The sequence below is a fragment of the Siniperca chuatsi genome, linkage group LG23, assembly GCF_020085105.1.
Source record: "Siniperca chuatsi isolate FFG_IHB_CAS linkage group LG23, ASM2008510v1, whole genome shotgun sequence".
Classification (NCBI taxonomy): Eukaryota; Metazoa; Chordata; class Actinopteri; order Centrarchiformes; family Sinipercidae; genus Siniperca; species Siniperca chuatsi.
The window spans coordinates 7,282,671-7,309,511 of record NC_058064.1 but is presented as its reverse complement, the minus strand read 5'-3'; the positions used below and the strand labels follow the sequence as shown (position 1 = coordinate 7,309,511).

The 26,841-nt window shown below is 40.8% G+C and overlaps 1 protein-coding gene across 2 annotated transcripts; it reads right to left on the bottom strand.

The window, feature by feature from the left end:
• Nucleotides 1-11: 11 nt before the first annotated feature.
• kdm7aa (lysine (K)-specific demethylase 7Aa) lies at nt 12-25,804 on the bottom strand. 2 transcript variants are annotated; one of them, XM_044186268.1, is made up of 18 exons: nt 25,647-25,804; nt 17,273-17,358; nt 16,691-16,808; nt 15,843-16,003; nt 13,192-13,333; nt 11,857-12,043; nt 11,264-11,426; nt 9,112-9,199; nt 8,878-8,984; nt 8,184-8,275; nt 7,890-7,976; nt 6,513-6,764; nt 6,191-6,315; nt 5,499-5,653; nt 5,268-5,362; nt 4,349-4,521; nt 3,843-4,225; nt 12-2,691 (listed from the first exon to the last, which is right to left on the bottom strand). In XM_044186268.1, exons 1-18 carry the CDS (start codon nt 25,742-25,744, stop codon nt 2,603-2,605), a joined length of 2,601 nt encoding a protein of 866 aa, XP_044042203.1. In that variant the 5' UTR covers nt 25,745-25,804; the 3' UTR covers nt 12-2,602. The 2 variants fall into 2 exon arrangements, with proteins under 2 accessions (XP_044042203.1, XP_044042204.1); XM_044186269.1 differs by lacking the exon at nt 25,647-25,804 and adding an exon at nt 17,448-17,604.
• Nucleotides 25,805-26,841: the final 1,037 nt, after the last annotated feature.

Genomic DNA, 26,841 nt, shown 5'->3' with positions numbered 1-26,841 from the left:
AGACAAGTATGTTATTTCATTAGTTTTATTTACACGCAATTTTTGAAATGCATAAACAAAATTCAATGCATCAACAGTGTCACAGTTAGCCAGTGTTTGTATATTTTAAATCATAAGCAATTTAAATCTGGAAAAAAAACATAGCAAGAACCAACGCACATAACACAAATGCCAAGAGAGCTGCATTTAAAAGCAAAAGGGACAGATTCTGTTCGATGAATACTGCACCTTGTAACAAACCCTGCCTGCGGGCCAGCTCGCATGTTTTTAATGACGTGACATGCAAAAAGTTAAAAGGTTAAAGTGTAGTGTAAGAAAAAGGAGGAAATCAGTCTGGCAATGTGATTAACACTGTAAATTGGTTCTTTGTGTTGGGATTATGTGAAATGCCTCATCAGAGCTGAAGGATTGATCACACAGTCACTCGCAGGTCATGTGCATTACAAGTCAACCTGAGCAAAGCTTTCCAAGTCTGACGCTGTTCAAAGAGTGGTCTTAAAGCTACTTGGCAACAGTTAGCCTGGGTGTCATTTAAATGTGTGAAATGTCTGTTAGTCAACTTAACAAAAGGTGTTTTCTGTATAACACTGAGCTGAAAGTGTGTTAAGAAGCAGTGGGGGACCATATCAAATTCATATTAACAGAAGTTGTAAAAGTTAGCGTAAAAAGTACAATGACTCGACTGGTTAAAGCACAGCTTATCCTTACAACTTGAAAACCACGACCAGGAAATACTTTTTTTGAGCAATGAAAAACAAAAACCTCAGCAACTCCAAAGCACAAGGTGAATCTTAAAAGTCTTGAGTGAGTGCTAAGAGCATCCTGTCTGCATCCATGACGTGGCTGGTGGTTAATTGAAGGTTATGTCCATGGCATCATTCCCTGAGAGTGAAGAACTGCGCACCCCGAGCAAAAACACATCAGCACTGGTATTATTTTTAAAATAAAGGAAAAACCTCACTCATCCCATTAAAGTTCTCAAGCGTTCACTTCTTCTGAATGCATTGACTACTTTGGATCGACCACAGTGGCTCAGAATACTTGTTTTTTGCTCAATGATGGGTGGCACTAGTTGAAAAAGCTCAGGTGTAGATATGCAAGTTGACATTTCTCAACCTAACCTAGTTTCTATTCGCACATAGCCCAACACCTCTGGCTACAGGGAGAAGAGGAACACCAGAGGAACCAGAACAGACAAGAATCAACACCAGATCTATTCAGCTGGGTAATGGGGGGGGGCAGTTGTGACAGAATCGAAGATAATAAACGATTTGTAGGTAAATTGCTACTCAACAGATGATCACATGAACTCTAAAACATCCACATTTACAAAAAGTATGTGTTCAAGATAAAAAAAAAAAAAAGAGAGAAAACCCCCTATAAAAAGGGAAAACCCCCTCAGAATAGCTGAGGTTTTAGGGTCAAAATATAATAAAATCATTATCTCTTTCAATTAATAAATACATCATTCAGCATCCATAAAAATAACACATAAAAAAATCAACATCACAAATAAAACGAGAAATAAATTAAGCAGGATATCAAGCGAGTCATTTGCCATCTTCGGTTTTTTAGACCCAAGTGAATGACTCGTACTTCCTATTTTTAAAAAAATTCAGAGGGGCAGCACTTTGAGCAACTCGCTCAACTTTAGCCAAAATTGCTCAGAAACAGACGGGGAGTCTGTCTAATTATCAAACAATATAGTGCAGATTTGAGAGTACATTTTGCACTAAATTGTGCAAGTCTTTAATGGACCGATTTAGATTTTCTACAAACAGAAGAATCGGGGGAGGAATGCGCCAAAGTGCTGCCTCTCAATCTTTCCTCTCCTCAAAGTCATTATTGCTGGTGTGATTGAGATAAAGGGGGGGGTCAGGGAGGGAGGGAGGTGAGGGCTGGAAGGGACAAGCATGAGTGGAGAAAAGGACAAACAATGAGCACCATTTTGAAATTTCAGTTCTCCTCCTTAGCACCTCGTTTCCCCCTCGGGCCAGAGGAAAAAGACCCTGCTAGAGATACAGCTCCGTTTCATCTGCTCCTCCATCCTATTCAGTTTGTTGCAGATAGCCATGAAGCAAGTGAAGGTTGTGTGGAGAAGGGGCGGCGTGTTTAGCAGAGAGAGTAAATACTAGTAAATGTGATGCAGATGATCTTGGCATCAGAAGCAGTAGATATCTTGCTGCTCCCCGGCGAAGCAAGCATTTTTGTTGTTTGTTTGGTAGACATCTTCTTTGTCTATTTAAATGCCTGCAGGAGTTTCAGTCCACCTTTCCCTGCAGCAGAAAATTTCACAACATGCTTGTCCTCTCCGCTTCCTGTAGCTCCTTTCCGTCTTGTTCTTAGTGTGCTTGTGGTGAAGTCGTGCACTTGCTTATTTCAAATCCAATACCCTGTCTCCTAAGCATGCACAGTGAGCGTGTTTTACGTGTCAAGATTCGTTCAGTTGCGGTCGTCTCCAGGCAGTGTGTTCTTTTTTTTTTCCTTCTCCCATTTCTACAGCACGAAAGTGTCTGGTAACTGGTAACAAATACACAAATGTTTGTTTTTTTCTTCTTCAAGAATACATCCCCACTTATTTTGCCTTTGAAGATTTGGAGTGTTACACAAAGACACGATTGTGTCTGTTGAGTTTAAGGATCTTCCCCAGTCTCTGCTTGGCTGTGGCCATTCCTTTTTTGGGCCGCTTGCCTGAAAACAAACAAACAAAGGAGACCACATGTTAATGGGATTAATTAATTAAGAGAGAACAGCATTAGAATTAAGCCTAAAATGGAGTGAATGTTTACAGTGCATGTTCACTACGGCAACTAGCAATTATTTTCATTATTGATTAGTCTGCCAATTATTTTCTCAATTGATCGTTTGGTCTATAAACTGTGATATTTTATATCTACAAAAATATTGGTCTATGACATAGTGAAAAATGAACGAAATGAAAATTTGCAAGAGCACAAATTAACATATTTAAAATTCTTGTTTTGTTTGACCAACAGAAGATCAAAGATAGTAAATAGTAAACAAACATAGGAGACAAAGAAAACCAGCAAATATTCACATTTCAGAAGCTAAAACCAGTGAATTTTAGGTAAAACGATAAATCGATTATCAGAATTGTTGCAGTTATATATTCAGTTTAGCTATAATGTTTACACACCTAGATATTGAATGTATATACAACAGACTTGGCCTTAGTTTTACAAATGTGAAATGTGTATTTTTTCACATTTCCATATACTATAGTATGGTTGTAAATTGTATGTTTTATTTTATTTCCACATTAATTACGTCATGTATTTATGCATGCACTATTTTTACATCATATTAATTCTGCATTAACGCTTCTCTCAATCTCTTCTGCACATCACGGTGCCACTGTCACCCCCAATATGTGATTGTTGATTATCTTTTAATCCACTTTTCTTTGCCTAATCTATTAGTTTATTAAAGTTCCCGCCCAGATGTGTTTTAAAAATTCTCTGATTTGATTTCTCTATTTTTCCACAGAAAATAAAATTACCTAGTTTAAGAATTTTAAATTTACATCTAGTCTTTTATCTATGAATATATAAATGTTTTTCATTTCAAAAGTTTAACTCCTGGACGCAAGATGTCTCCTACTTCACGGAAAAGTCTGTGCACTGGAGGTTTTCTAGTTTCCACATCACACTTGTGTTCGTTGCATATTGGACCACAACTGGCTTCCAAACTAATATGTACACGTGTTAAACTCAGAATCCCCATTCAGATTAATGTGAAAACAGCCTTCTAGTGTCAAACTCTGCACATACATCATTGTGCACAGTGAAAAGAAGCAAAAATAATAAATCTGATTTCCAAACCTTTCGTGGCCTGATTGCTAATGGGTGGGGGGTTGGGGGCGTGCCTCTTGGAGGGGTGCAGCGGTGGAGACATTGAGGGGTCACAGTACTGGTAGTCTGTCTCTGGGCTGCTGGCGTGGCTTTGGCCGAGAGGGCTGGGGAGCCCCTGATTGTCCCAGGCCTCGCTGCTGTTGCCCTGGCTGTCCATTGGGCTCTTGTCCCCCTGCAGTCGGTGCTGGTGCTGCGCCGCCTCCCTCTGCTCCAGCGGCAAGCAGTGGCTGGGGCTGGACCACCAGTGCTCCCGGGACGAGGCTACCTTCTCTGACTTGGAGGAGCACAGCAGACCAGCCATAGACAGCATCCCCTGAATGGCCTCTGCTGTGCTGGGTGAGGTAGGACGTTCTCTGCAGGAAGCAGACAGGACTTGATTACTACTACCTCTCAGTGCACATAAAAATAATACACATTTGAACTTTGAGGGGTGCCCTGATGGGACCATTTTCAACATCTTTGCACACGTTTCTCACCGTTTGAGTGGTTTGTGTTTGTGCCTGAGTTTCTGGCCAGACTGGTCCAGCTCTATGGTGTGCCCTGAGCCTTTCTGCTGAGATGAGCCCCTCTCCTCCTTCTCCTCTTCCTCCCCCTGGGAACTCTCTGAATCCTCGTCAGAAGAGGACGACGAGGACGAGGACGTTTTACGCTATATTGACAAAGCAATTTTAAAATGAGAAAGTAATCGTAGCATAAAAAGTCAGCGAAAAGTTCAATAGACGTAGAATATCTCTGTGCCATTACAGCGCACTATGGTGTTGCCTGTTGTATTTGTAATTCTGGGACTTTACATAATGCATTTAATGTATCCAGCTGGTGTTCAAATGTTCTGTACCTGCATGCATATCTTTAATTGTGACCCTGGTTTTAATGTGCCAGAGTGATTTATGTATTTCATGTACTGTATGTGTAGCTTTTTATCTCAGTATACTATATGGTCTATTGTGCATGTTTCAATTAGTTCCTAATAATGCAATACAATGTCGTCCATTACATGTAGTCATGTATTGTGTGCTTCTGTGTTGCAATTTTAATTAGCACCAAACAATGTAGTATAATTATGTCCCATATATTTTTTTTTACTAACATCAATAATCTCTCTTATTATTGCTCTGCATGCTTATGAAATATTTAATTAACTTTTTTTAAATTTTAAATGACACTGCGCATTTACAGCAATGTTTATTAACGTGCACTGTCCTTGTTAAATAAACCAATACATACATAAAATAAATAAATTAAATGTATAATCAATGAATAACCTTTCCATTAATAAAACATTTAGCCTACAACATAGACTTAAGTGACATTTGATGCTGTCAGATAGCACAGCATTAACGTTGTGGTTTTCCTTTCTTTCACAAAGTGTGATTTAAGATCCTGCACATCATTTACCTCTGTGGGAGAGTCACTGTCTGACTCCACGTCTGACACACTGGAGTGTCCTGAGACTTCTTCCCTGAGTTCAGTCTTCACCCTCTCCAGACCCCCTGGGAAACACAGGAACACACCATGAGCTTAAAACTTTGACATAACACGCTTGATTTCAATTTCTCTGCTAAAACATGGGTTTAATAACAATAATAAAAACAATAATAACAACAACAAACACCACGGGTGACTTACTGAAGAGCGTGGGTTTCTCAAATGTGCTGTGCTGCTCTTGACTGTTCTGCGTCCTCTCCGACTTCACATCCACACAACTCTTTGGTGGGTCTTGGCCGTCAGATGACCGTTCACCCTCCGTCTTTACTGGGCTGCAGGCTGGCCGCCTCATATCTCTGCACACACAAAGATAAATGTTTGAATGGTGAAAAATTTTAATTTCACCATAAAATACAGAGAATCTCAACTGTAGAAAGGTAGAACAGAAAGATTCCCATCATCAAAAGCCTGTGTCCTAAAATTTCTTGACTGTGATTTGTTTGTCTATGCAACTTAATTCACCTTTTGTTTTATTTCCTGCGTAAAAGCCAATTTCATGTTATTTATCAATGTTATGAATTGATGAAAGTTATTGTTGTACCTTTCAGGCTCTAATTTCTATTATCATTTAGATTATGTTATTTGATGCAGTTTGGGCCAGGATTTTCTCATTTTGTTTGGGATGAGTTGTTTTTATAAAACAGGAAGGATTTTACATCTGCACAGAATTGCAGCTGTTTTTCTAAATGACCATATTATTTCACTGGTTATGAACATAGTAATGCGCACATAAATTAAACAAATTTAGGTTGAGTGATTTGGTGCGAACGACCACTGAGCTGTAATTAATAAGCACAAACTGCTGTGTTGACCAAAGAGAAGCGAGCTCTCACCTGATAATTCTGCCGTTGACCAGCATTAGCCGTAGGTGGTTGTCATCTAAAGACTCAGCAGCAGCAGCTGATGCAGTTGACACTTTGTTGAGCTTCCCGTGAACCTTGGCGCAGAATGCTGCATCCTAAGTAGCACAGACCAGTGTCAATCAATAAACACAGCCTATTACATATTTTAGTCCACATGTATACACTTAGGGAGCATCTACACTGAGCTACTTTTTGTTTCATAGCTAGAAAAACAATTGCAGATAAAGAGAGCAGATTTTGTGATCTGCTTTGTTAATACCGCAGTAAACACTGACTGCTCCTTGATGCTCACCTCCTCGAGCAGTCCCACCTCCAGCCTCCTCAGCACCTCCCTGGTGTGCTGCTCTAAGATGTCCAGGTTGGAGGGCACTTTGGGGGCCTGGCGCTGCTGCTCCCTCAGCCGCCTGGCGGCCCTTCTTGCCCGACGGGCCTGGCTCAGCTTCTCCAGTGTGGAGCGAGTGGCTGGGCAGCCATTTGATCCAGATGATACTCCACACACACTTCCCTGAGATTTCACTGGCTTGCCACCACTGACTGGTTCCTCCTATTGACGTAAACAGCAAAAACACATCATGGAATCAAGTTTCTACCAAAATCAGTAATTTACAGGTTCATAAGTTCATGAATTGCCTGCAAGAAAATGCTGCCCACATTTAAACCTATTTTTGAATTGTTTTCTGTTTAACATTTTTTAATGACATAATCAGATGTCAGTGTGGCTGTCATGTGTATCCTGTGTGTGTGATGTGGGGCCTGCCTAAGTTGTATGTTACGTAGAGTAACAAAGGCCAACAAACAACAGATCAAACAGATTGTACTTATTAGCCCAAAAAAAGAAAGATCAAAAAAGGAAAAAATGGCACCCGAGTGCTCCTCAATATCACATCAACACGGTAAAAGTGGGAAAAAGGTCATTTCCCAACGTGGTGTTTCCTCAAGTCTAAAAAGAAGTACAGATAATGTACTGCACTGGTAAAACGTATGTACAGCTGCAGTTCAATTGTAGCAATAATGTTTTGGGGTTTTTTTTATATATAGTGAAATAGTTTAAAATATTGTAAGTTAAGCTGTGAACATTCATAGTTGATGAATTTTCACAACTAACTCCTGATTGTATATTTGTTTTATAATTTTAGAATTTAATGAGGTTCCATGCGTTCTATTTCCTTTTTGTGACATGTTTTGTACTTTTACGCTTCAGAGTCTAATCAGTTTGTTAGATCAAGTACTCTAAAAATATGTTCATTTATTTTTTATTTTTGTGTGTGTGTGCATAGAAGTGCGTGGGTACTTTTTTCGTTTTGTTTTGCAGCTTTTTGTTACCCAGCACCTGCATAAAACGTATGATGTGCGTGTGCCTCCTGATGATAGCCATTGCTAAATAAAGGACATCATCTCTAGAAAATTATTTTCCAAAGTGCCATGATGACATTTGATAACGCCCATGAACAAAAGAGTGCAGCATCTGAGGACTGATCGTCCTGAATTTGTCTCTTGAAAAACAAGTTACAGCTGCAGCTTTTTGTAGCATGTTACAGTTTATGATATTTAAAACCAGCACCAATGCATCAGTTCAGGGCCTTCGCTCTTCTCAGAGCTGACACCAACACCTACATAAGTTTAGAGGCCTCACCATCACCTATATCCTTTCCTCCTCGTCCCTTCTTACCTCCAGGTAGCGGATTTCCTTAGTCAGCTCTTTAATGAGATGGTTAGGCCTGATATGGTCTGGTACCTCACTGCTGGGCTCAGTCACCTGCAAAGCCACAACAGACCACATTCAGATAGGAGAAGTGAACAGAAAGAAGTCTGTTGTTGGCCACTGACACACATCCAGGAGATAAGGACAAACAGCAGTGACGTCCCCAACCATGTAACAATAACCATCTGGACTGTAGATATTCATTTCAGTCAGGTGCAGGTATACAGAGATGACCGTAAGAACCCTGTGGCTGACCCTCACCTCTCTTTTCAACCAGGTCCTCAGTGCACTGATTAAAGCCTTGACTCCCTCCACTAGGTAGGTTGGTGGTGGACAGTTGTCCTCTCGTAGCTCTGAGAGGGGGAAAAAAATCAATCAATAATTAAACCTGTAAAAATCACAGAGAGAAAACTTAAAACTAATTAAATATTAAAACTGTCTGAAGGAGATGTAAATAATTTTACACTGTAACTTCCCAAGCTGATATAACATTTAGACATTAGTAGGCAGTATGAACCATCTGACCTGAACATTGGCCATTTTTACATTGATGATGCTCATATTGCCTCTGTCTAGTGAAAACCATACATCTCCAAGTTTTGTGATTTTGAGTTTTTCATATGAACTAAAGTATTAAGTGTTTCTTTGTGGATTGAGAAAATTACCCTACTACTTCAGTTAAAATAAACCTTTTAAAAATTCGGATTATCTAAAAATGCATTGTCACAGAGATGTTTTTCTTAGTTTATGAAAAGTTGACATTGTGGAGATACAAGGTATCCACAGGACAGCAAAAATATGCAGATTTGGAGGTTATTATGGGGATAGAACCGAGGACATTACAATAACTGAATGGTGTCTCTAACAATGGCTATAATGGCACTATTAATTCCATCATTTAGACAACACACATGTTCATTTCTGTGGTTTGTACATATTAACATTTGACTCTCACCTTTTAGCGTTTCCAAGAGGTTCTTGGCCACATACCAACAGATGGCCTCGAAGTATGGAAACTTAAAGAGGTCTGGGGTTTTCAGACGACGCTCCATTTCATAACACCTACAAACCAACAGATGAAATACAAAATCATTTAGTGACAAAGTAACAAACACAAGAGCAAATTAGTTTCTAGATTCAATTAAAATAATCATAATCAAGCCATTCTTGTATTATCTGAGCTGTTTACCTGAGCTGCATGCCAATATTGAGGTTGTGAAGGAAGTTCCCTCCAAATGCCATGCAATCCTGAGAGGTGAGAACAGCATGGATCCAGCCTGCAGGGGGCACCAGAGCACAGCACTTTACACAACTTCACAATGACCCACAGACTAACTTGCAACAATAACATACAGCTAAATTGACACCTTAATACTAAGCACTTCAAATATGTAGGTTACAGTGATCCACGTGAATATATGTAGATATTTACCGCATTTATATGCCTGATCATGCACAAAAGACCCACATGTATATATACAAAAACAAACTTCTTATCCTCCCACAGCCAGACTTAAAAAAGATAACTTTGTCTATTACAATGATGTGTTCCCCCTCAGATAAACAGTGCTCTTTACACAACACAAAGTGAGAGAAAGCAGAGTCTGGGGGGGTTGGTGTAAGTCTGACAGACAGGCCTGATAATGCAGTGGTTGACTGACCTACTGTGCTCTCTGACCCCCACTTAATTCCCACCTCTCCACACCCTCTCTGCCAAAAGCTCTCTTTTACAATTCTGCTTCAGCCTGCTGAGAAAGCATTGCTAGAAGACTGATTGAGGATGCCCAGCAGTTGACGGGCTGAAATGAGCTTTGTCTGTCTGGGTGTCTGTCTCTAACAGCTTAAAAAGTCTATTCAGAGACTGATGGATGGATAATTGTATGACTGGAGACATTAGCTTTACATACGTGAAAAAAAAGCATGTCATATTCAGTTAGTGACATGAAACACAAACATCTTTTTACACTCTTAACACAACTTCTAATTAACACCACCACCACTGCTAGTTAAAGTAATGTTGCAAAGTCATGTGCAGGGAAAGCTGTGATCTACAGCGTCATGGCTACTTTCATCATATTACATAACAGCACTGTTTTTCTTCATTTTTCCATTGTAATTATGATCATTAAGAACTGTCTGGATTGTTGCTCAGGAAGAAATTCCCTCTGTTATTTTCCCTTGGCAATGATAGAGGACCTTCAAGAGGCCTGTATTTTCCTGGCAGGAGCCATGAGAAGCATCATTGTTTTAACTTTCGAATGCATGTGAAAAGAAACAAATCCAGACAACAGGTCGGTTGATGCAGAGAGTTAGCCAGGCAACAACTACAATGATATAACATTAGTGACACAGATAACTGTGTGTCCAAGTGTCTGAAATATATATTGTGCTTGGAAACCACAAAGTAGGTGTAGTAGTTAGTCTGGTGAGAAAGCTGGTGCAGACCAAACAACCGGGCTGAGACTGATTGAAAAGGAGGGTCTCAATCCGTTTCCAAGCGGAGTTATTACTATTATCAAATCCATCTGCTGATTGAGAACAGTTCAGAAAACAATGTATGTCTTTATGCAAATGTTTGGTAACCATGGTAACATGTGTGCGCATCAGCAAGTAAGTGCAGGGATTTTCCCTGATCAATCTGACAGTTAAAAGCTGTTAAAACCACAGTGTGGTATGCTTGTATTCTACTCTGTGTACTTCTGCAGTTCATTAAGTCCATTAAAAAGTGTGTAACATAGCGATCCCATAGTAACACCCCCCCACCCCCAATTCGATCTAGACACCTCATTATTGAACAATTATAGGCCCATAACAAACCTCCAATTCTTAAATAAACAACTGTTCTGATGTTTTCTGGTCAGGTTTTCAACCACACCACAGCACTGAGACTGCTTATGTTAAGGACATACATTTAAACACAGAGAGTGGCATAATTTCAGCCTTGGTATTATTAGATCTCAGTGCTGCATTCAACACAGTCAACCACAACATATTACAAGGCAGACTGAAAAACTGGGTGGGACTTTCTGGCACAGTGCTAAACTGGTTTGAGTCCTATTTGAAGGACAGGGACTACTTTGTGTCTATTGTAAATAGCACATAAGTCTGAATTATTTTGCAGCTCTTGGTTCGTTTGTAAAAAGCCAATGTGTACACGAACCAGACCAGAAATAAAAGACAACAACATATCTTTTCTCCCTTGGTTCGGACCAAATGAACCAAACTAAAAGTGTGAAAGCACCCTAAAAGTCAGCACTAGAGGTCCTTTGGGTATGATAATTGACAGTGTCACATAAAAACACTCAAAGAAACTTCACACAATCATAAACATAACCACAGACCTGTAGGGATGAGCAGGGTGGTTCCTTGGGGCACAACACACTTGTAGCACTTATCCACTTTGTCCCCAAAGAACACTTCACTCTGATTGGGCGAGGAGCTCCATGCCTCATATAGTGCAAGGTTGGTGGGTGTGGGCTTGATCAAGTAGAAGATCTTTTCACCCTGCAAAGCAGATGAAGAGGAGTTAACAGTCACCACACTTTAATGATACATTGATGCTGCTGTTATAAACACCCACCAACATCCACCCACAAACACCTTGAAATTAATGTCAGCTATAGTTTACAGAAGAGGGAGGATGAGTTCATCAATATGGGCACAGCAGTGCAGCCCTCTGAGCTGCTTGATGAGTAGATGTGATGTGAGAAGCAGGGTGACCTTTCAGTAAGTGCTAGCCAATCAGCTGTGACTGCCTGCCCCAAATACCTCAGTATATACAAACACACTAAAAATCACTGAGTTTGACTAATGAAAGGGCAGCATGGTCTTAGATTAAACAACAAACAAGTAGTTAATTTGGACTGGAACCTGTCATTGTCAATTCTTGCCTGATTTTCAAATACATTCACCTCTTTTTCATGCACACACTTACCCAGAGAACATGGTACCAGACAGAGGTGCCTCCGAAGTCTATGTGGAAATCTGTGTAGCTGTCCTTAACCCCCATAAGGCAGTACTTCTGGACAAACGGCTTGGGGAAGAAGGAGTCGTCCGGCCAGTAGTTCTCTACCCAGGACATCTTCTGAGCCACGTCAGGAACCTCCACCAACTCTGACATCCTTAATGGGTGTTTGGAGAGGCGAGGAAAAAAGTGAAACAAAAAAGGGAGGTTAGACTTCCACACAGTTTTCAATACTGATAGCAGGGCTGCAACTAATAATTATCATTATTGATTTATCCATCGATTACTTTTGAAATTAACAGAGTAATCATTTAATCTATAAAATATTAGAAAATAGTGAAAAATGTCACAATTTCCTAGAGCCCAATGTGACATATTCAAATTTCTTGTTTTGTCTGACCAACAGTGACAAACACCAAAGCTATTCAATTTACAATGACATAACAAAAACAGCAAAAGTCACAATTGAGAAATTAATAAGTGACTTCAGCAATTAATCGATTATCAAACTTGTTGCTGATTAAATTTTCTGTTGATCAACTTATCGACTAAAAGTTTCAGCTCTAAGCATACCCAAAACCCAAATGTAACTGGTTACATGATTGTCAGCTAAGTTACTGAAATGTAATGACCATAAATTAAAATACTCTTCTCTATTTTCTGTAAGTCATACAGTGGGCATTAGAATTAGACCAATACATGGTTCGGGCCGATATAAGCTTATTGCAGATATGCCCGCATTGGTGTATATGTTGGCCAATAAGTGACAAAAAATTGCATACAGGCTGATATATCGTTATCAGATTTTTTAAAAATCCCAAATATCAATATCAGGTATCTGCCAGGCTGTAGTGGCCATACAATTGATCTGAAACGCAGAGATGGGAAATTACGTTTCACTGACTAGTAGTAGCTAGAAATGCTGCATGAAAACATTTTAACCACTGCAACTTAAATTTTAAAATGCAAGTGCTCAGTAATTTAATTGTCAACAATTACTACAACTCCTGATAAATCACAAAGTAAATTTATAATAGTGTGTAAATACGTTTGTGAGCTTGGAAACCGTAGTTTGCAAAAAACAATTACTCAAGGTCCACTTGATACAATTGAAAGCTATTCTTTTGAAATTGCCAACAATGTTACTCAACAATGTTAGACATAATTGCCAGACAGCCAATGCTGGTTTATACAAGCATTTTCAGAAGTGTGACATGACTTGTGCTGCTAATGTTTATTAGGAATCTGTGCTTACTGAGGCTCTTCCTCTAGCCAACAGAGCGAACAGACTGGACCATAGCTTACTTAGTGTCAGAGAACTCCAGGCTGATGAGGTTGAGGACCTTGGGTCGATGCGGCTTGGTGAAATACTTGATAAACTCGCTGAGCTTCATCTTGCTGTCTGCCTGCCGAGCCACATCTATCACATCGATGACTTTGTCGCCACCTAGATGGGAGATATGCACTGTTTAGTCCATATAATATGACATTGAGAAGTTCTGTAGTCAGTGACTCTTGAATGAAAAATATCTTCAACTTTTTAATTGGCTGCTGAGTGGGCGTGGGGTTCACTTGGGTCAGTGGCCCGCTGGCATCTCCATGTGCTTTTAGAAATCAAGCCCTGAGGGAAACTGGCACCAATATGGCAGTGTGGGGAGGGGTTGTACGGGGGGGGCAAGCAAGACAATCTGTCAATCTGTCCAGACCACCAGTCCCCGAGGAGGAGAAGTGGGTGGAGGTGAGAGGGCCGCTGCGTTTGTGTTTGTGTTTGTGTTCGTGGGAGACCTCGAACATAGAGAGAAATGCATATATAGATGTGAAGGTAGTACAAAGGCTTCATGTGGTGTGTTTATGCGTATGAGACAGAAAAGAGATGCTTAAAAGGAAAAGAACAAAGAAGTCAAAACAGAGACTACACAGCTAACAGTTAGGACGCTACAAAAATCACACTCGGGTGACACACATGAGGCCGGAAGTAGGACCGGTGCAGTGTGTGCAGCAAGACAGCTGGCTGTTGTATTTTACCCACACCCCTCCCACCCACCTTTTTTTATTACCCCTTTGCATGTTCTCTCTCTCTCCCCCTCACACACACAAACATGCGCTTGCACGCACAAACACCTCTGAAGGCCCAGCTGGCCAGCGTCTGATGACAGAGAACAGCTGGAGTAAAGGCAGTCAGTCACACTACAAGACACAAAGCTGCCTGGAAACCACACAATGCCAAGCTCAAACACCAGCTTCACAAACCCAACAGCGAGAGAAAAACCTTTTATAATCTGAAATCCACAGCTAGAGAGGAACGTGAACTACCCTATGTCCTGCTGTAAACAGAAATAATATATTAGACCCAGTAATGGGTCATTAATTAAGGTAATTGTTGCAAATATGTCTTCGTCAACATGCTTGAAACAGTAACTCTCTTCTTACTGCATTAATTTAAAATCAGTTTAAGAAAATGTTTTTCTCATTAATAATCAATTTATACAGCAAGGTGGTCCAAAATCATTTACTCTGTGGTGAGAATGTGTTCTTTTCTCTCCATATTCTTGACTACCCTGTACAGAACAACAAGCTCTTTACTATCAATATGGCATTTTTGTATGATATACAATATAATGTTATATCATAGCCCCATCTGTGACCCGTAATTCATTCACATAGTGTTGCCTACGCAAACCTTATGGGAAAAGTCAAAACGTTATTTTTTACGCATTGTCCAACAGCTTCTTCAAAAGGTAGTTTTGCAATCGCACAGATGTGTACTGTCTGCCTGGAATGATAAAGTATCTGCCCGGGGTCAAACTAACGTTTAAATCCAGTATTTCTACAGACAGAGCCACTCTGCTCTGATCATCTTCTTCACTGGACGTACGTTGAGTCTGTTGCACAGGCCGGGGTAGTGGCTGGCGCAGACTGTGGAAATGTTGCATTTAAACGTTGGATTTAACTAAACGGCCGTAACTGAACTGGTGATGTGGCAGTCGTATGTTATGCATCTTAACCAGTAAACCCCAACTTTTTACATGTTTTTTTTTTGCAGTAACACTTGTATTTAACCCCCTGGGATTGACTGAGTAGTCTCATCTTAATTCTTCATGTATTGTTCTTGGTGTACTGTATTTGTCAAAGAATGTGTCGACTTACAGGCACTAGCACGACACATACATGTTTCTCACATACCATATACCATAGTGGTGGGTCATAAAAATAAAAATGAAGCTATACATTCATATTTTGTTCAGTGTCTCTATCATACCAATCTATAGTACAAGCTGTTTTTATGGAACTTCCACTGACCATTCATCGATGCTCTACCACTGGGCCCAATCATTGGCCACACACTAAGTTGGCTAAACAACCGCTTAGACCCCAATGAGACACAGAAGACATCAGCGTTCAATTGTCCCATTGTCTTCAAACAGTAAGAAATGTAACCTGACACTCAGTCCCTGGTCACAACACCTGTGCCTTGGCTTAATGCTCAATAGGGCATGGGAGAGAGAGATAAAGTCAGAGGGGGAGTCTGTAATCTGAACTTAATGATAAAAACACTGGTGGGCTTGGTAATGGACTTGTAATAGGAGCTGGGAAGTGGCAGTCTGTTTCAATAAGGAAGCGTAATGGTCATATAGAGGGGAGTGAAAGCTTAGACGTCACTCATTTAGAACTCATTCAGCCATCGCCTGATGCCTGATAAGTGGGTTAAAACCCCATGAACTTTAAAACCTGTTCATATTGACACACAGATGGTGCCTGCTCAGTGATGGCCACTTAGCTGGCTGGTGTTGGGTGGTTTCATTAGCTTTTAAGCAGACTGAGGCTACTGTGTATCCCAATCCCAGGGCCCACATTCTTCCCAAAGGATAAACACGAATGTGTTGTAAATTTGATACAGCTGACGGCAACCGTTTTATGCTGCAGAATAAAGCCTGTTCATTATTAAGTGTCCTTACCCACATACTGCTCCACATCTTTGACAGAGAAAGTAGTGGCTGGTAGTTTGAGTCCCAGGTCCTCCATCTCTGTGACCGCTATGGGGTAGCTGAAGCCGTGTTTCTCCAGGTACCTGGGTGTCACCTGCTCCCCCTTCATCCGCATCAGAATCTCCTCACCACTGAAATACAATCATAACAAGTTCAGTAAACTTGGTCTATTACCATTTTATTATCTACGCTGTAGATTACACGGTAGCTGACATGTGCCTCCTTAAAAATGTAACTACACGTCAGAGTTACAGTGACCAGAAGATACCATGTGGGAGACCGCAAGAACTGTGATTGGTTAGCTTGGGCTGCTTGTGTTTTCTGCAACAAGTTTCCGATGTCAGTGGAGATTACTGATAGTGAAGACAACATTAAGCAAGTTGAAGAATCAATTATCTGCCATTTTCAATAACAATTCAATAAATCTAGCAAAACTATCTCCAATGCAAACCATATGCTCGCCATAATCATTGCTCTCTATTACAGTGAATAAAAGAAAAGAGTACTTGCATAGCCCATCATATATGGTAAACTAAATGAAAGAACGTAAACACAGTCACTGTGGGGATAATTAAATCACAATACGGCCTAATCATGTACAATACATCCGTCTATTGTTGCAGTGGTGCTATCAGTAGGTGAATTCCGATGCTGAACTATAAATTAGCAACCTATGACATGGGCATCTATGGACCAGCTTTATGGGGAACTCTTTATTTGGTTAAGCAGATATGAACAAGGCTTGACCGTTGGTGGTTGGGTTGACAGGTGAGGCAATTTATAAGTATACATGTGCATATGTCCAAATTGATATCTACCTAGGAAAGGTCCTGCTCTGGAGCTCCTTGATAAACACTGGGGTGCCAGCCTGCACCGGCTTCGATCCATCGTCTGGCTCTGTGTAGTCGTGCCTGTGCCAGTTGTTGCGCTTTTTCACTGCAGCAAACAAGAGACATCGGAGGTTCATAGGGTTGTTTCCTTCTAATTTTATCATGTCCCTCTTGAAGCCTGTTCTCCCAACAAAGTGGTAAATTATGTACATCACCACCACTTTTTGTGAGGACATCAATTCAGTACTTAACCCCTGTGCTAAGAGACGGAGATGGGGGGGCGCACTTCTACAATCAAAGTGGAGGGCTTACAACACCATTCAGTTAACCTGTTAATGTCTGCCCCCTGGGCTCTCCAAGGTTAAACACCCCCCCCCCAAAAGAAAAAAAAAATCAGACTTGAGTAACACTGCAGAGAGTGGCCCTTTCCCCCTGGGACCAGCCCAACATACAGAGACAGGGGTGGGAGGGGAAAAACTGAATGGAAAGAGATAAATGTTAGGACTGAGGGAGGGAGAGAAACAAAGAAACAAAAAGCAAAGGAAACCAATGACAAATAGCAGTACTCACTCAGGGAGGGTCCTTGTACAACATCACAGTTGGGACAGTGGTAAACATCGATATCCACAGCATGATGCTCTTCTACCTGCACACAGCTGGAGATGGACAGGAGATACAGTTAGAACAGGCTTGCACTTCTTCCAACATGTTTAAATATGATTTGGGACATATCCTACATCCCTACCTCATGTGACAGCGTATTTGTTTTAGAGTTGGGCTGCAACAAATAATTATTTCCATTAAAATCGATTAATCTACAGATTATTTTCTTGATTAACCGATAATCAATTGGTCGGTAAAATGTCAGAAAAAAATCAAAAATGCTCATCATAAGTTCTCAGAGCCCATGGTGATGGCTTAAAATGTCTTGTTTTTTCTGACCAACAGTCAAAAACCCCAAGTTTGGAAGAAACCTATCATAAAAGACAAAGAAAACCAGAAAAGATTCACATTTGATAAGCTGGAACGACAGAATTTGTACCATTTTTTTTGCTTAAAAATAAAAACAATTGCTAGTTTATCAAAATGATTTCTAGGCTCTCATTAGCAAGACATTTTGAATAAACAGAGACTTAAACTATTTCAACAAGTAAAAGTTGTACTAAAAGTAGGTACTAATCAACTGCAGCATAGCTTACTGCCAAATCTTAAACAAAAGTACTGACCACAAAACACGATTTGGAGTGTTGACTACACTGAGTTCTTTGTCTGACCTGGACAAGCTGAAACAGTTTAAATCACACCTAAGCTGACGTCCAACTGTGTACAGTGTAACCAGAGAAAATGTCAGGGGGTCACAGGTTTGGGATAAACAAACACTGAGAAACAGCAAAGTACAGTTTGGGCCTGGAAAATGACCTTTGCTCTGATCTATTTTTCCAACAAATGTTCTACAACTGCAGCCTCACTGGTTTTGTAGACAGGAACAGGAAACCTGAAGCACATTTCAAAGCCTTTGCACAATAGGGATGTAAGGGCACTAGTGTGGCCCTGGCCCTGGTTAATGCCACAAACAAACACATCATATTGTTTAGACCATATTTTCAAGTTCATCAGCTGATGTGAACAATTTCTCACTTGGTTGTAATTTAGTCGACTATATATAAGAAGTGTCAACAAAGCGGTGGCAAAATGACTGCAAAGTCAAATCTAATATTAACACTAATACAACTGATTCAGCTAAATTTAAAGCTGGAGCTATAGATTTGTTTGCATCTGGTTTTACTTGTAAATAAACCACTCCAAATCTGTAACACAGCAAAAGTAGCTAATTTAGGCTATTTAAATCATGTAACTACAAGGCTAGCATTGCGGGTAGCCATCTTGGAACGAGCGTGAACACTCCCAAGGTGGAATAATGGGAAGTTTTCCTGTTCTTCCCATTCTGCCGTCATTACTTGACTGCAGCATAAGGTCAGAATCTTGGCTGAGCATAGACTGCGTGTACAGAGAGTGAGGTTTTTTGCGGTCTTGCGGTTTTTCTGCAACAGTGTCGCTCTTACCACTACCCCCGACTGTCCTGCAACAGCCAAACCACAGGCACCAACACATATGCATTCCTCTGTTGCATACCAGAGCCCCATTCCAGAGCAGCATGGGTTGAACAGCAACCAAGTTGCTATTCAGCCTGAATGGATACCAATGGCTAGTTAGAGTTAGAAAAACTGCAAGTTGCATGTTTGTGAGACTAAAACATGGGTCATTTTTATGGTTGTATGATGTGAAGCAGAGGTCACACACACAAAGGACCCTCTGTACTTAACAGGCCACCATTATGCTTGTCATCTTAAAGTGATTTTTGGGATCTGTAGACAATGACTGTATTTTATGAGATCATATGTCCCCACTTGACCTGGAAATAACCGTTAAATGTCTGTTTCTAATACTTTTCCTACAATCTGGCCATTTCTTTATTTTGCCTAAACGCTCATTGGTGTGTCCATATCTACGCACAAACATCATCACAATACACGTGGATGTTGGACAATATGTAGTTTAGAAAACCTGATTTGAAGCCAGTTAAGAGACATATTCACTGCATCCAGACAAGTCACTTACTGCTAGTGTGATCAGACAAAAAAAACCCATTTTACTAATTCATCAAGCAACAACCGTACTAATCTGACTTCTCCCATGACCGTAGCCACTGGTGAATGTAATTGCTTGCTTTTAATTCGGCTAATTAAGATACATGCCGCTAAGCACCATTAGCACTGTGATGCCTGACCCTAAGGAAGGAATTGCACTATGTAATCTGTAAAAAAAAAAAAACTGCAAGTACACTGATTTGAAACTTAAAACTAACCATCTTCAAACCTAATCAACTCCTTCCCTTGGGCTCTAATGACCTGCTTCAGTACACTGCTAACATAGTGACATAGGCTATAAATGATGGATTTGTTGCTGATATAGCCTCTGTTTTAAAAAGCCAGGAGGGATGGAGCTAATGGCAGCCTGCTATCAGCTTTGATCTACAAGAAATTGCAGGAAACTGTAAAGGAAATAAAGCCAAGGGCCATTAGCTCATCAGGAAGTGGTGAGCCTGTGTGAATGTTGGCCCCAGTTAGCCCGGTGCACTAACAGGATATCAACAGTAGCTCACTCTCCCCAGTTTACCACATACAACGTTGTACTATTATTGGCTGCACTGCAAACATTCACTTGTTGAAAACAGCATTTGTAATGCAAACAAGCATATATTACGTCAAGATGTCTACTAAATTGGGCAAAATAACATGCACTTAGTTGTCACAACCATTCTGAGTGACTTACTCAACAAATACATTATCAACTTTACTCAGTTACTGATAGAATATTTGATTTGCCATTAAGGAGGGCTGTTTGTCAGTTATCTTTTTTTTTTACAAAATCACTTTTATCCTCCAACATCCACAGAAAAAAAACCCCCTGTAAAAATAGGAAATGGCAAAAAAAAAAAAGCTTCAAGAAGCCCTCCTGCTCCTGCACGTGAGCAAGCAGATGACCAACAATAACACTGTGCAGTGCTTGGCTGTAGTATTAAGCCTAGCTCATGTATCAGGAGTCTTGGTTCAAACATGTGGCTGTTTGCTAGGGGAAAGCATGAGTCACAGCTCACTGCTGCCGGGTTCGTCGAGATGTGTGAGAGCACCGTGTACTCAGCCGAGGTGACTTTGGTGTCCTCATCTCACTTGGTACTTTCCTTTCTGTAATGCCAGTGGGAAATCAGGGCACTGTGCCACATACGCTGGCCTGACTCAGCTTATGTGTCACCTGTAATGATTACTATTTAACAAGGCACCCAAGCTCGTGAAAGTTTGTGGACTTGAGATAGAGAATGTAAAAAGGGGGAGGAAACTCAGCTGAAAGGGAAAGAGGGCCAAGTATTTCCTATTGCCTTGCTCAGGCTTGATGATGTATTGCATCACTGCAAAGCTGGTGAGTGTGCAAACAGTTCTTGAACCAACGTGAACCAATCTCGTTTGCTTGGAGAGCAATCAGAGCGAGGATCAGATTGGAGACAAGTGAACTGACGTCATCTTAATAATAATAGTGTTATCGTATGTTGTAAGACAACAAAAGAGCATATTGTGATAGAAGGTGACAGAGTACAGTCAATATGTCTCACAAAGATAAAAACAAAACCTCGCCTTATTCAGACTGGAGGGTTGTTCTTTGACGCCACTGCAGCAGATTATCAAGCAAAATATCCCTTCCTGAATGAGAGGAGATGTGTGTACTTGGCTAAACTCCTGCCATCAACAGCCCCTCTCCCTCCAATTCCTCTCATCAAGGGCCTCCTTCCTGTGTGACAGAGAGGGCTTATTCATTAGTCCATGCACTGTGAGGGGTTCATTGTCCTCCATGATCGGTGCAGAAACACAAAGGCTGGAGGCGGGCATCACCATTATTTTAAGCTCTAAATAACTGCTCTGCATGGGGCGGCGACACGCCTACATTAGGGAACTGGCAGATCCCTAATGGATGGGTGGTAGAGATAGAGATAGAGAGGAGATGAGGGCAGTTAAACACACCTGGCTATCTTTATCTACCCCAGAGGAGCACCTGACTCCTCCAGCCCTTTTCCTAATGCACTCAGTCAAAGCTTACATAAACAGTGCAGGACTTGGACAGCAGTAATAGCCACTGAGCCCTGACAGATGGATAGGGATCTGTCATTTTGGCCTTACTGGTAAAATCATTTTAGCTAGCTATGCGTAAAAGCGGCCTAACATCCCTGCATTGGTTACAGCTTGAAGCAGGCTGTGTGCCTCTCTTTAGTCAGCTGTTAAACAACAAAAGAGGATCACTTTGTTGTTTATGGGGCGTCAGGGAGCTCCTGGGAGTTTTAACAACTTAATTGTTTTTGGTGCAGGTTGCGTTGCCTTGAGGCTTCAAGCACTGAGGCTCTGCTTTCACACATGTCTTCAACATGGTTGTCTTAAGGTCCCCAGTGCCCCTGTAAAACCTACAAAGTGATCAGTCTCGTGACTGTCTGCTGCTGAAATACATCAGCCAAAAAACTCAGTCTGAACTTGCCTGAAGACTGACTGGCTTGTGGATGCAGTTCTCTCTCTACGCTTGTCGATAAGCATTTTTTAAATATATCATGAATTACAACGAGCTTATTGTTCTGAATATAAGATGACTAAGAAGCAAACAGTTTTAAAAAGCTTCTATTGACAGTAATACTGAGATGTTATTTCAGCCCGTCTAGACTGTTTTCCATTGATTTAGATTCAATATGGCACTGACAGATCCAAATCTACTCCCAAATTAAGTGGAATCAGAAATACTTTATTGATTCTGATTCCACTTAGGTGGAATACTATTAATAAAGTGATATATCTGAACTAAGTTTTCAATTTTATGGCAGAACTGCAATGTCTTTAATATCATAATTCAATCTGACTGGTAATCAATATATGAGGCTGTTGACCCCTAATCAACATTGATCAAGCTGAAAGTAATGCAGTTTCCCTGCCCCCAAGAGACAGCCTTGCTAATGAATGTAAACATAGCTTTTAACAGGCGCTATGAGACCCCTCTTTATTTCAGCCAATTAACTTATCAGACATCCAAACAGATGATGTGAAATGTCTTTTTCATGGACAAAAGTAGTAAAAAATACGAATCCTTCCACTCATCCATCCATCCACTTAGTGTAAACACTAAACAGGCCTCTGTAGAGGCTATCCATCTCTCTTTAGCGTGCTCACACTCTGTGTGACACTGACGGATCGTGCATTGAACTTGACTAGCTGGAGTGCCCATCAATCATTCCCTCTGTCTCCATGGAGCCCTGCTGGTCTATCATCGCCCCCACCGTCCATACCTAAATCCAACAATGGGCTGACCGGAAAGCCTGACATTTACACCGGGGTAAGCCCTGTGATCTGACTTGACCCAGTGAGGATTTCCAGCATGCCAACATCCTAAGCGTTGACGTAAATTGACATGTTGGAAACACTGGAAACAATCCATTTACAGAGGCAGGCCTTGTAATTAGATGAGGCTCTAAATGGTAAATAACAGAGTTCAAACTAACATTTGTAATCTAAACCACAGGCTCTAGTAGTCGGTTTTGGTGCGTAGAGGAGTCCTTCGGGGCATCGGTACTCGTTAAATCTGGGTCACAAGAAGATTGAGATCTCTAATCATTAATTTTTCTTGTGAAATGGTGGATAGTTTTATCACGTCTAAAGATTTTTCAGATAAAACTATTTAAGGAGGGAAATTAGTCTTTGGTTGATCAGTCTCGTGATTCATAGACATATCAATCCTGTGATGTGCAGTCACACATAAACATGGCTTGAACGTAAGCCAAATCATGCATCAGGGGATCCACACAACATGAAGAATGCTATAATTTGACCTATGATTAAATTTACAAGAAATTGTCATTGCTATAGAATGTATAACAATGACTGATCTAATAATAGCTTACCATTGTTACACCCTATGTGTGACTATGTTTTAGTGACGCGCTGACCCTTTTAAGTGGATCGCTACGTGCAGTGAGGTATACAGATTATAAAATCTGGGGAAAAGAGAGTATCGGAAAAACTTGGATTGGTGCATCCTTATTACATTCAACTCTACACCAACAACAAAAAATCTCCTCCCTATGCAGGTCACTGATAGACCAGGGAAATGTATCTGTATAATGTTGGTATTGTGATACAAGACTAGACTTGGGGGGGCCATGTGTGTCAATATGGGAGTCTATACATGCAAGCATTTGAGAGCATCTTTTCTAGAGAAATACATGTTCTTTTTGCTTTCCTCACTGATCACGACTCCGACACAGATAAACCACACAGTGTTCTGTTTTCTATGCCCAAGTCCTCATCCCATTGAAGTTCCAGGCTGTATTGTGTACTGAAATGCTGAGATACACAGGTGACGGAAAACAGGACACACTCCAGAAACTGAGGCAGCGAGACAAAGTCCCCCACACAAACACAGCAACTCAGCTAGCACACTGACAAACAGGCAACGGGAGGTTGAGCTCCTCTCCTTTCCACTCCATCGGCGTGCCATCATCCACAGCCAGAGAATATCCCTTTCCTTCTGGCCAGCCTCGTGGGAAAGAGGCAGGAAATGTGGCTGTTTTTGGAGCTCTGCTCTGTGTGAGTATCTGCTTATTAGTCATCAATGGGGGGAAGCTCCAACATTTGTTCCTTTTCTTGCTGGCACATGCCACACAGGCAGTCTTTTTTGGCTCTGATACGGCACAAATTCTGGCCGCCAAGTTTTTTGGCAGGGCAATGTGGTTACGCAATGGCTTCCGTCATTTCAACACGAGCAAAAACAGATTATTGTATTCATAAACAGTTGCCGTGGAGATGTGCCCACACAGGCTGATTCAAAGGACTAAAGAACAGGGCATGTGTTACTTCTGTCTGAAGTTGGTCTATGGACTTACTGAGCCACATATATAAAAAGTGAGGTCTTGCTGGTTACCTGTGTCTGACACACAACATTATTTGACAACAGTTATAATATATCTTCTTAATCCCTATGGGGAAAACTTGTTATCTTCCTTCCCTCAGGATCAGAGCACAAGATGAGCTACACGACAACCCCCTGTCTTTATAGTGCCTGATGAAGGGGTTGAACCTGATCGCCCTATTAAAACTACAGTTTGTACAATTAACTAGGCCACTTTGTTAACCCAAACAAGTACAGAATAATCTTGACCGCAAAGCGTAGGGTATTTGTCGCAATATCAGATGTGGAAAAGAGCACGTATTACTGAAATGTGACATCTTAGGCCATACAGACACAAAAAAGGGTTTTATTACACAACAATAAAATTCCCCATTATGATTTTGATAGTCACCACCCACTCACACACATACAGAGCACGAATGATAAAAAGCATCTATAACACCACTGGGCCACTTGTAATCAGTAATAAGGATAGGACATGAGAAAAATAGGACAAAAAAAGCGACCATAAGCAGTCCGGGGATATGTGTCTGCCTGGTACCTTTAAATAGTCCCACTGTTCACCACTAGGGGTCCCCTGCCATGTGCCTACTCTGCTTGAAAGGGGGATTTAAATTTCTCAAGTTGTCAATCAAAAGCCCGACCATAACAAGCCCCTTGTTCTCTACCATTTGCTTTCTAATAAAGTAAACCACTAAAAACACATGAAAATACAAAAAGCTCAAGTTACATACACAGCTTGAAATCTGTATGTATTAAAATGTAATATTAAGATATGATCAGATATGACAATGACCTACAGATTATGTCCAAACAAATAGAAGTTGCTTATGTAAATAAGTTTAAAGTACATGGAAAATGTTGGCTGCGGTTGCCATTACCTTAAATAACCTAACTTGGTGAGCCGGAATGCGAGCTTGGATCCACACACTGGTCTATACAACGACTTGTCTAACTGGCTCTTAATCCGTTCATTAAATCACAGTAAAACCAACATTAAACTTATCTCTTAAGTGAATATAAGCAGCTGGCAAACATGCAGCCTTTTGTATGCCACGATGACCCCGCCAAGCTTATGATCGCTCAGGTTCACTGACACAGCTCGGCAATCCTGATAGATCCGCATATTAGTAGATAAAAACTATTTGCTATGGACTCTATTTGAGTCAATAACATTGGTTATCAACATACTTACAGAGACCAGGTACAAGTTGTATGTTTTAGTCTCATTGGCAGAACAATGGACTGAATTCAAGCCTATTTCAGAGAACGAAGCCTCACTTTCTTTCGTAAAGTCGTGTCAATAGACGGTTTAAAACCCCCGTCGCCCACCGCTAGCGTTAGCTACCAGTCAACACCGCTTAGAGAACCGTCGCCTTTCTTTAATAAACAATTAGTGTTTCTCACTTCTAATGGAGCACATATCTAAAGGACATTATAACCGACATACCTGCCGTGAAACCAGTCTTTACAGATGTCGCACTCGATCATAAACCGGCTCACATCGTAGGGCTGCCGGCAGACACAGTACAGCGGGGCCGCCGCCATCTTCCTACTGTCCCCAAACAACGCAGGAATGAAGCGGGGCGGGGATTTAACCCACAGTCCGGAAAAACCCGAGGGGAGAGCCGAATATACACGAGATCCTCCATTCTAGGCAATCCCACCTCTGACGTCAGTTTCCAAATTATTCATTTCCATCTGGTTATGTGGGCACACCGACAATAGACACAAACTTTTTCCAACAAAGGAATGACCTAATGGTATTGTTTTGGGTATTTTGTCAATGTTACAATCTGAGACTTATGCTCAGCAAAATATGTTGATTTTTAGACTAAATAAAGGAAAATGGTGGGCCTCATTATGCCCTAGCGAGGAAATTTGCCTATATATCATACATAGTATATTATTATTTAAATTAGCATTATAGATATTTCAAATGTTACTTTTTATACATTTTAGTCGATGTATTCATTTAACCCATTCAACCTAATTTATCATTACAAACTCACGAACACCCTCCAAGAAGTTTATTTTAAATTGCTCCAAAATCTTCACAAAATATTCCAATATGACTAGTTGATGCACTTAAAACTATGCATTTAAAAGCATCTATTTGATGTAATAATGAAGCCATAAAAAGCAATGCCTCAAATATGCTCCTTTTACTCAGTATTGCCGTAACGTCAATTAAGCAGACGAAAACGAACAAAAATACATAAAATGTTTTTCAAACCACGTGCAAAAAGTGTTTCAGCTGACTGGAACTAGCATTAAGTACCTACTTCCAAATGTGCAGCATCAGCACTGACTTATTAGTAAAAACGCAGCTGATACGATATAAAGAAAAAAAAAAGCATAATTGTGTCACACAATCGAAAGCTGCTCTATCAGCAGAATTTTTGCACAGTTGCAGAGTTTATCTTCCTTGTGTTCTCACACCTCTCATTAGCAAAGCGAAAGTGCCTCTGTTAATATTCTTAATCTATGGCAGACACTGCAGAACAGAATAAAAACCAAAACACAATATCCACCCCTGGTATGTCTCCATGGAGCGTGTCTGACATGCCCTACGTGCTTGTGTGGTGAATAGCAATGGGACCACCGACCCACAGCTTGATCTGTGAGCTGACAGCACCCATCCC